This window comes from Girardinichthys multiradiatus, chromosome 17 (genome assembly GCF_021462225.1).
Source record: "Girardinichthys multiradiatus isolate DD_20200921_A chromosome 17, DD_fGirMul_XY1, whole genome shotgun sequence".
Lineage (NCBI taxonomy): Eukaryota > Metazoa > Chordata > Actinopteri > Cyprinodontiformes > Goodeidae > Girardinichthys > Girardinichthys multiradiatus.
Genome location: NC_061809.1, coordinates 1,836,481 through 1,847,847, shown reverse-complemented (window position 1 = coordinate 1,847,847; position 11,367 = coordinate 1,836,481). Strand labels below are relative to the sequence as shown.

Genomic DNA, 11,367 nt, shown 5'->3' with positions numbered 1-11,367 from the left:
GGGGCTTAATGGTGTTTACTTAGTTATCAGATTTAGTAAAATAATGTTTAGAGACTATTATTTATTACCTTGAAAACTAACAACCTTTCTGGGTAAATATTCTTTAGCAACAAGTACGTGTTCTTAGCTGTTAGCAGTTAAAGCTAACAAAGGAAGCTGATAGCTTAGCACCAGAATCAAAAACACACCTTTAAAATACCGTTAATAAAAGGGTTAAATGCATGAGCATGGACGGCGCGTTATAGTAGATCTTCTGTGTTTAAAATCACCCTTTAAATAAAGTTTGTCTTAACATTAAAAACATACAAACACAGAACACAACCTGAGCACGTGTGCTGCAGACAGCCTGCTAGCACTAAAATAGCTGAGTTTCACACAAACAAAACCAAACTTCATAAAATTCAATTTAATTCAATTCAGTTTATTTATATAGCGCCAATTCACAACACATGTCATCTCACGGCACTTCACATGTCAGGTTCATACATTCCAATTAATCGTAACCATTGAACAGTTCAGTCAGATTCAGTTATTTATTCAAATTGGATAAAAAGTTTTTCTGTCTAACGAAACCCAGCAGATTGCATCCAGTCAGTGACTTGAAGCATTCACTCCTCCCAGATGAGCATATAGTGACAGTGGAGAGGAAAAACTCCATTTTAACAGGAAGAAACCTCCAGCAGAACCAGGCTCAGTGTGAGCGGCCATCTGCCACGACCGACTGAATAAAATGAAAAACATTTAGATCATTTCAATCTAAATCTTTCTCTATTACTCTGCCCACACACAAAACCTCGTATGAACATGTTGGGGAGTTGTCCGGGCGACAACGAAGTTTGAAGAAAGCTCTGTGAACAAAGGGTTAGCTTCCAGCTAACGTCCGGAGCAGTGGCTGGGCGGCCCATTCTGTCCGCTGACCACACTGCACGTTACCACGGGATGCGGCTCCTGTTGTCGTCCTTTCAGACCGGGGATGAATGATGAATGAGTACTTAACTTATGCACAGGATCGCGTGATCTTATGACACCCTTGGATCCAGTTTGAAGAGTTTGTCTTTTTGCCAGCAAAGAGACATTAGCGCGCTGTCCCCCCTATCCGGTCCCTCTGGAGGCTATGTGGAAGAGAAAGACTTGTGGGGGAAGTGGGGGATTTATGCGGACAGTGGCATTATGGGAAGTTTGCTGTTACCCCCAATTCCTAAGTTGTGCCGGAAGTAGGTTAATGCAATTTATTTTGAAAGTTCCGGAAAAGTCCATACCGCATTTCCTGTTGTAACTCATGGCTGTGGGTCCCAACACAAGTGTACCTACCAAGTTTTAACATAATTGCATTTCTTTGGCATTGCTTAGTTCTTCAGTGACAACAGTTAATAAAGGCAATCCATTTTATTCTTCTTTTTTATCTTGATAAGCCCTGATGGGTGATCTGCCAGTCAGAAACTCAAAAATCCACACTTTGTACTGGTCTATGAATGCAGCATACCTATGAGCCAAACAGGTCTAGCTAACAACAATACTTTTTGGTGTGGAAATTGTTACTGAAGGGAGAAGACTGTTAGCTTTTTCAGCATCAGTGAGTTGTTTAAAACCAATGTTAGAGGAAGTACAAAAATGGTAAGAAACTATAAAATATAATAAAAGTTTAATTGTGATTGCTCTCACACAGTGTGACGTTACATCTGATCCTAGCATAGGTAATAATGACCACTCACGGCAGATAGGCTAAAAAGTGTTTGAATGCTGTTTAAATAATGCTCATGAAGAGAATCGATCAGAAAACTTTTTTATCGGAAAGTCAAAGGGTTGGAGTTTTGAAATCGGCAACAAAATTTTTTTCTGTGCATTTCTGGTTATGCCTGGAAATGATGTTAAAGGCCATGCATGCAGTCATATATCGACATTATGGTGACCAAAAATGCATACTCATTTTGCAATTAACAGGTTGGATATATCAGCATTTAATTCCAAGTGCACAGCTGATTGTTTTTATTCAGGCAGCAAACGTTACATTTAAACAGTTACAGGATCTTCCACTGTAGACGCTTTTAGGTTCACTGTAGCGGTGCTTAAGGTTGTGTACTATATCATAGATGCTGCTGTTTACAGTATAAACAGAAATTTATCCTTAGAATGTGGTGTAGTTTCCATTTGTATATTTACAGAACACAGCAATAACATAGAGTTGTGAGCTCTGGCATGATCTGGAGCTCTTCTTTGGGGTGTCCCAGAAAAACAGATGGCCTGAGAATCCACTTCAGAACAGCTGATTTTAATACAACTTAGCTATATTCACTAGAAAGCTGATTTCCAGGGTGGGGACGGAAACATTCTACCTCTTCGTCTAGGAAAGAGATGGCTGAAGAACACTGGGTCCATTCTCACCAAGCTAAACTCCTCTAAACTTAAAGTCTTTTTTTACCCATGCTTCAGAAGTGTTCTCACACTTTTGTTGAAGCAGATCATATTTATCCCCTAGAGACAGGTTATACTAAAGCAACTTTTAACCATGGATTCCTAGATTCCATGCATGTCACATAGGATATCCCACCTGCATCAGTTTAAGAAATCCCTCAGCTTATGAAATAATTTAAAGGGGGTTAAAGAGGGAATAATGACAGATAAAAGCTAAAAATCTCAACTAGGCATGTGCCTGTTACCAATATCAATGTATCTTAGAGTTTTAAACCACTAAGGTTGCCATCAGACCATTGTTACAGTTCAAAGTAATTTTAATGAGATTCCACAAAAGTTCCAGAATTAGTTTTGGCTGGATGGAGCGGACACTTCCCCAAATGAAGCTGTGCACTGCCAGTCAGGTGGTACTCTTTTCTCTCAGCTCCAACATGTACGAATTCAGCTTTTACAGACAGTCGTGGTATGCAATCTAAAATAGTGCCACTTCTCAATCTTATTAAGTTAACACTGTTTAAAGTTGTAAAAACTGGCTAATCTGTATAAATAAATAGAATGTAAAAGATATTTGTTCATGTAATACACTTTTGGTATTGAATTATTCTGTGAATGCTGTAATATTCTCATACCGGAAATATCTGATGCCATCCCATGCCTAGCCTCGACATATAATAACCCTAACCCTATCCCCACCCTAACAATATAACTCCGTGCACTGAATTATTTTAATGTGAAGTAGCATAAAGGTTTAAATAGGGAAACATCAAGAACTTCTCAGCATAGGGATCTTCTGGCTCCTCCAAGGAGTGGACTCATAGCACTGTTGGCTTTTTCAGTGGAAATTAATTGAAGTACATGAACATTCCACTATAAATCAGTCATATGTCAATCGTTTTGCAACCAGAAATTGTCCTAGTTATTTCCATGAGAACAATATACATATTTTCAATACATCACTGGACGTCAGCAGGGCTGTTCCCTAGCTGCTTATCTTGGTCAACATCTTGTTGATGGCTTGTTTGACGTGTGTGGTGGAGCTGCGACGCCGGGCCTTGCCCTGGACGGCTTTGCGACGTCTCACCTCCCTGCATAGCTCGTGGAAAGCCTCGGCTACGACGCCACCCTCGTCAACACAGGCCGAACACTCATAGAAGGCGCATGCCATTTCAGCCGCCAACCTTTCCCCTTCCTCTGTGGTGACCTGACGGATGTGGTCCAGGTCCGACTTGTTGCCTACCAGCACTAAAGGGACGTTCTTCGGTTTCTTCACCTCCTCTAGGAGAGTTCGAAGAGGAGCTACCTCCTCGAAGCTTCCCCGATCTGTGATGTCATAAACAATGAAGAATCCGTCACCCCAACGCATGTGACCTTCCTTCTGCTGGATGTCCTCCTGTGTGGAAGAAAGGAAAGATGCTGTCATGCTGATTACAGAAAATGTGCACATTGCCTGCTAGTCACACTTGTAAATGATGGAAACAAAAATTGTCACAACTGAGGATGAATCTTCTCTTACTGGTTTTGTTTACAGACAAGATAATATTAGCACTGCAGCACAGCTGACTGATGCAGAAAGCTAGAAAAGTAGCTTGTGTTGGGGGTTATGATTTTTGATTGATTAATCTTGATCGATAATTATAATTAAAAATCATAATTTGACTAAATCAATTTCTTAACCAAAATCCTCATTTATGAATCGAGACCAGAGATGTTTCTGGTGTTGTAATTGTGGCTCAACGCCTTTGACAATTACAACTGTTAAATACTCCGTAATAATTAATAACTATTGCGGAGATGTCACTGTTTAATCGACGGTTTCTGCCGAAACGTGTGGAACTTTACCTTATCTTGACTGACAAATCACTTTCGCACACAATGAACACAAAACGCTCTCTCTTTATCTATGTGGATATTTATTAATTTTCACCTACTCAACATGCAAAATTCTACATAACAAGGGTAACACATCTAACTAAGCAAAAATAAAGAAAATAGCACTGGGGGGTGTATTGAATCAACCACATGGCAAAATTGAGAATATGACGAAGAGGTGTGGTGGTGAGTGGAGAGTGGGGGCGCAACTCCACTGTAACTCAGTTATTCTGAGTCATAAAAATTCCCCAAACTCCTGAGCAGACAAAGGGTTATAAAGCTTTTGGCGGCAAGCTAGCGAGCAGTGATATTGGAGACAAAGGAAAATGGAGAATTTTACCATAAGGTTATTTTAACAGTCCAGTCTTACAATGCACCTGCGTTGACTCTCATGTGGTAAAACACGCACAGAGCTGGGGACGCGGCTTCAGACATCAACACAACACATCAAAGTTCCAATAAGCAAGGTTACATGCACATATCATTCAGAACACATGAGATCCTAACTAGCGATTCTGACCGCTCTACAACCTCTGACCCTGCCCAGGCCTTCTAATAAAGAAATAAAAGATTAAATAAAAGATGGGTTTTACTTGGTGAAGCTCCTTCTGGGGCAGCGAGTGAGAGGGAAAAAGGGGGGTTTTGAAGCGTTGTTGCGCGTCTGCAGTTACACTCCAAGAGAGCGGTCAGTCCCGTCCTTTGGCCTTCTTGACAAAAAGAAAAAATAGGATCTGACCATCAGCAGTCGACTAGGGATGAAACACGGTGGCGGTTCATTTCCTCGAACTCCGTGTTTTTAGTTACGTGTTAAACTCACGTCTTCGATTGGCAAAGTGAAATTTCTGGCCTTCTTAGTCCAGAAACCTCAGTTATGAATTGTTCGTTGGCCAACGAGAGAGAATAAATGAAGACTCCACGTGGGATCTCTTCTTCTCCAGAGGATGCTTCAGTTGCATGGTAACCGTGTCAAGATTTCCAGCTGAAGGCGGGGTTTTCAAAACGGTGCCTTCCTATATAGCGTCCTGTGACGTCAGACTTGGGACGCCCAGTCATATCAGTCGCAATGCTCGATGGGATATGTAGGAGCGGGCTGTCCTGGATACAAAATGGCCAATGCCATTGGAGAGGCACAGTGACGTCCAACAATGTGCAGATAGTCCAATACTCAGCAACAAGTGGTCCAACACTTGCCTAATTTCATAAATAAGAAAGACATCTGGCTAGTGTACAGCAAGAGAGAGGAACTAGCTGCTCCTGCTAAAATGCCAGCTAGTGAATCTAAGCTACAGCTAGGCCAACCAACAACCAGACTTAAAATTTCACAACAATATCAAAGTTTTAAGGTTTCTGTGTGGTTTTCTTTTCATTCCCTTCAATGTAATAATTCTAAATGATAATGGTAACCTCCCAACCTGCACCAAATATATAAATATATTTTCCAAAACTAGGGATGCTAAAATAATGCTATTAGCTGTTAGCACAGTTGTATGGTCACAAAAAGTTGTCACATTAGTAAGCGAGGAAAACAAAAATGATAACGTATCTCACAGGTTTTTGTTTACAGACATACCAGTATTGCTGCATAAAGTTAGAGAAGTGGCTTGCTTTTTTATGGTCAAGATTTTATGAATAAAAACCCAAAAGTGTGGGTAGGCATCACCTTGTCCTACTAATGTGGTAGCTAAATATGCTAACTCTCAGCAAGGCTAGTTATCTACAACAAGTACCAAAATACTTTGAGTGATTTTTATCCACAAAAGGAGGAATTAAAGCTTATAATTCAAGAATATAATATAAAAGTTGTAAAGTAACAGCTACTCCAACTTGAGTTAGAGAAACTAGAACATTATAAACGCCAATTCCAATTCCCAGATATTTTTATTTATTTAATTATTTAATAAAATAATTTCTTGCTCAAGCAACAGATAATAAAACTATAATTTGTGCTCAATGCTACATTAGTATTAGCATTGCTGCATAGCCAGCTGAGGCGCATCTGTAATGTTTCACGAGACTGTCAGAGAAAAAGAGGAAATTGGATATGCAGGGAAAATCCAGTGTGTGATATTTTCTAACCAGTGATGTTGTTACATAAAATCCTCTGACTAACTGATCTTTCCAACCACTTAGCAATTTTTCATTCCGTCCATTTACATCCTCACATTTTACAGCATGCATTTTATCCTGCCTGATGTTGTCATTTACATGTAAACGTGTTTTTCACACAGATCTTACCATCCATGTGATGGTAAGATCACATGGATGGTAAGTTGCATGTTGTTCAAATGTGAAATGTATAAAAGGCACAAAAATATAGTGGCATTTCACAGTTTGCTTTCTATTTGTTGTTTGTGATGTTGTGACCTTGAATCTGAAAATATTATTTAATATTTAATATTAACATTTTATTAAATAATATTTTGGTCTGTTAAGGGTTGTCCTGTGAATACCAGCCCAGTAAGGCGATGGTATTAGGACAAAATAGAAAGGTGTGAGATGAGCTCTGACATTATTGAACAGCATAAACTCTGCACACATGGAATGAATTCACACAATTTCTTAAAATACAAGAATTTATTAACAAAAATAAGTCAACTCAAAGTCAAACATATTTCAATCAACAAATTCTTTACTATGCTAAAACAATCCAACTAAACTACCAAGCAGAATTAAAGAATAAAGACTAATGGCTATGTACAATATAAACAAGTGAATCAAAAATGGTTGAAAACCATGACCGAAAGAGTGAGGCGACCTAACCATGCAATATTTATGTTTGAGAACCAAGGATTATCTTGAAGAATCTGGAAGTGAAGTTAAGTTAGTCTTGGACCCAACTTAGAAAATGATCAGCAACATTTAGACAACCATTCACAATGCAAGATCAGATAAAATATTATTTTATTAAAATAATGTTTTAAAGAATGATCTGCTGAATAAAACCAACCTTCTGGATGATCAATTCTCAACGGTGTCTCCTTAGCTGCCATTGTTTATTAAAATAATATTTAAAGAAATATTACCAAGGAAATGGTAAAATATTTAAGGGAACATTTTAGAAAAGAGACAAATCTTTCTGGAGTAATCGGGCTTAATGGTGTTTACTTAAAATATTATTTACTGGATTGAAAACTAACAACCTTTCTGGGTAAATATTATTTAGCAGCAAGCACGTGTTCTTAGCTGTTAGCAGTGAAAGCTAACAAAGAACCTGATAGCTCAGCACCAGAATCAAACACACGCCTTTAAAAATACCGTCAAACAAATGGTTAAAATGCATAAGCGCGGACGGTGCGTTATGGCCGATCTTCTGTGTTAAAATCACCCCTTTAAATAAAGTTTGTCTTAACTTTAAAAACACACAAACACAGAACACAAAAGTGAATGCGTGTGCTGCAGATAGCCTGCTAGCACTAAGATAGCTGAGTTTCACACAAGTCAAACTTCAGCTGCTGGGGGGCTTGCTGTTGGGCGGACCAAGCTGCATGTTACCACGGTGATGCGGCTCCTGTTGTCCTCCTTTCAGACTGGGAAACTGCTCCGCTCGGCTTCGTAGAGACAGCGTCTCGGCAGGGAACTCTCTGGAACACTGTTTGCTTCTGCAGGCCTCAGAGAGAAAGTCAAGCAATGCTTATACCTTAATTACCCCTTTTTATGAATGAATACCAGGTACACAAACAGTGATTCATTCGTACTTAACTTGTGTACATGACCGCGTGATCGTATGACACTCTCAGATCCAGTTGAAGAGTTATGTCTGTTTGCCAGCAAAGAAACATTAGCGCGCTGGGTCTCTCTGTCCAGGTCCCTGTGTGACCCGCGTAGAAGAGATCGGACCATTGGAAAGGTGGGGGTTTTATACGGCCAGTGGCATCATGGGAAGTCCGCTGTTACCCCCCTTCCCCTTCTGAAGTTGTGCTGGAAGTCGGTTAAATGAAATTTATTTTGAAAGTTCCAGAAAAGTTTGCACCGGCGTTTTCATGTTGCAATCCATGGCTGTGGTTCCCAACAGCGGAATTCAAGCCTTTTTAAATGAAGCCGAATTACCTGGAACACAAACCTGAGACTTTTTTGAACATCTAAATTATGTTTTGATGATGTTATTTTGACCTACATTTACACCTCAATGTTTCAGATCACAAAACAAATTTTAATATCACTAAACGATAACTTGAGTAAAAACAAAAATCAGAAAAAATGTGGTTTCATTTAACAAACCATATCCAAACCGACCTGGCCCTATGTGTAAAAGTAATTGCCCAATAAACCTGGTAGCTGATTTTGAAACCTTGGCACAAGTACCATGAAGTATTTACAAATCTTTCTAATGATGTTTTTGCTGTGGAGGATTTTGGCCCACTCCTATTTGTTCAATTATAATAATTCAGACAGATTGGAGGGTTTTCCAACATAAAAAGTATTTTTGACGTCACACCACTGCATCTCAATTGAATGTAAATCTGAACTCTAACTAAGCCCCTCCATAACCTTTAATGTGTTATTTTATTTATATTTTCAGAGCTGGAGTATTGTTGTGCACTACTGCATTTTTAAATGTGCTTGATGTTAAGGTCATAAACTGGTCATTTCACCAATTAGGTCAAATTGACCAGGTCCTGAAGAAGCAAAGCAGCCAATGACCACTGCACTACAACAACCGTGTTTGACTGCAGGTGTATTATGTTCGTTTTCTGTAATGCTATGTTAGATTTATGCTAAATGTAACGGGACACACATTACATCTGTCAGCAGAAAACATTCTCAAAAGTGCTGGGTATTCAAGATGTTTTTACTGTAGAGACACATGTGACTTGCCTCTGTGGCAAGCTGCGGTATTTGCTATTTTTGACCTATTTTGACCTTAACAGGGTTCTTTTGGGATCTCCTGGATGAATTGATGATGCATTCTTTGGAGTAAATTTGGTAGGCTGGCCACTCCTGTTAAGGTTCACCAATGTTCCATTTGTAGATAATGGTTTTTATTGTTAGTAACTGAAGTCACAAAACCTTAGAAATCCTTTTTTAAGCCTTTCCTGAGTGATGGATTTTTGATTTTTTTCTTATTTATTCTTAAATGTCTTTAGATCATGTAATGATGTGTTGCTTTTTTCGATTTTTTGCCTAATTTATGTTGTCAGACAAATCCTATTCAAATAATTTCAAAATTGTACATGTCTGGTGGTAATCAGGCCTGCTTGTTGTTCAGTGAAAGTGAACTAAAAAATGTAATGAATTATGCTTTTTCTATTTTCTCAGGGTACCTTTGTCCTGATACAGAAAATTTACGTGATGATCTGAAACATTTAAATGACACAAAAAACAAAAGAAATCTGTTGTTGTTGTTGACAGAACTGTATAACCTATGGTTTTAAACTGTCTTATCTCATAAATTAAATTCTGTCATTTTAGGAATGTAAAAAGTCAAGTATCTGTGTCAATTCCTTTAAAGTTTGTGTACCTGACCCACTTTGAACCTGGAATTTATGGTGTTTCAGGAGGAATCCACCTGCACGGTGCTTTGATGCAATCATAGCGGGGAGAGACATGACGTCCAGTGTGATCTAGTCTGCAAACATTCAGGCCTCATCCTAATGCGGGCTGAAAATAGTCCTCAGTGTAATGAGAAAGAGATGACTGGGCTGAAGCGTCGCAAGGGGAATCAGCCTCGAGCCGAACACCTACGCAGCACTGCAGCATATTTATCTTCGGCCTGAGGACTTACGCAAGCTCTCCCTCATGGCGGGAGCGTGGCAACACTCCTGCTGGGCTGCAGGAAATTACCATCCTGAAGAATCCTTTACTTTCACATCCAACCAACACTTCACTAATAACTGTTGGTTCTCTCCAAGTAAGCCCTACAGAGCACTTCAGGACACTTATACTCATATTAGACAAACATGAAGTATATACAGTTAGACTGAATCTAAATGTTGATCTTTAAATGAGATATGGTCCTAGATGTCAGTGAAATAGCTCTCCAAGCATTACTTCCATGTCGTGCCTCAAAAAAGTATTTTTACTCTAACTTTACACCTTTTTACATTTTGTGACGTTACAGCCACAAATTTCAAAATATGCCAGTAAGATCTTATGTGACAGACCAACACAAAGTAGAGCAGAAATGTGCTTTGAAAGCAAAATGACATATTGACTCAAAAGGTTTTTGTAAATAAAAATCAGATATCTTTACCATGACATCTTTCAGTGAAGCCGTTTTAGAAAAGAAATTTGTCTTGAAATTATAATTTCAAACTTTTCAAGTTTAAATTCTGGGAATTGGTGCAAATGTTTGATACACATATACATACAGGTAATATCTACATATACTGTACCTTCACTAATACTGGGTTAAAAGTTCCTTAACAACTTGCACCTCAACATATCTGGCATAATTCCAGCACGCACCCAGCTAGAATTTATTGCTAAGGGGCATATATCAAAATAAAAGTGGGAGTGTATATATAAATTGTAGCCTGTATGAATAATATTCACCCTGCATGTATTAGGAAAACCGCTCAACAAATTGAAACGTATGCACCTAATTCTTATAGATGAGTCATTGTGTTTAGATGGTGTGTAATTAGTTAACCACAGGAATAGAATTTGTCAAATAAATTTATAACAGCCCAAAATGAACATGACAGTTATGCCCATGATGTCTGCATATAAACATCTGAACTGTGTCATGTTGAGCTAATCTGCATCATCCTGATCAAGCGGTTTCAATTAGTTTCAATCGTGCAAGTGAATGGATTTGATTGGAGAGGATGCTGGAGCAATTATCCAATCAGCCATTATTACAGCCAAAGTTAATAAAATAAGGTAGGGACAAGGGGACCATCTTGCTCTTCTTTGGTGGAAGTGGGTTGGGTAATTGGTATGGAGGTACTGGAATGTCCCAGCGATGATCCTCCCAGACTCCTGGATGTAGGGAAGATTTTCATGTCTTGTGGCTTCAATCTCCTCTTTGTCTGCCTCGGGTCCTGGGGGGCAGGTCTGTGGCTTGTCACGCCCACTATTGAATATTTTTATGGGTTAACCTTATATACACAAGCACACTCACACATACACCCAAAGGTGTTTAGA

General features: G+C 39.0%; 1 protein-coding gene across 3 annotated transcripts in view; it reads right to left on the bottom strand.

Moving 5' to 3' along the window:
• Nucleotides 1-1,625: 1,625 nt before the first annotated feature.
• The window catches only part of rerg (RAS-like, estrogen-regulated, growth inhibitor), a 69,620-nt gene continuing 59,878 nt past the window's right edge, over nucleotides 1,626-11,367 (bottom strand). For all 3 annotated transcript variants that reach the window (XM_047390291.1, XM_047390293.1, XM_047390292.1), the window contains one exon: nucleotides 1,626-3,802. In XM_047390291.1, the coding sequence (XP_047246247.1) occupies nucleotides 3,392-3,802 (411 nt within the window). In that variant the 3' untranslated portion in view covers nucleotides 1,626-3,391. The remainder of the gene's footprint in view (nucleotides 3,803-11,367) is intronic.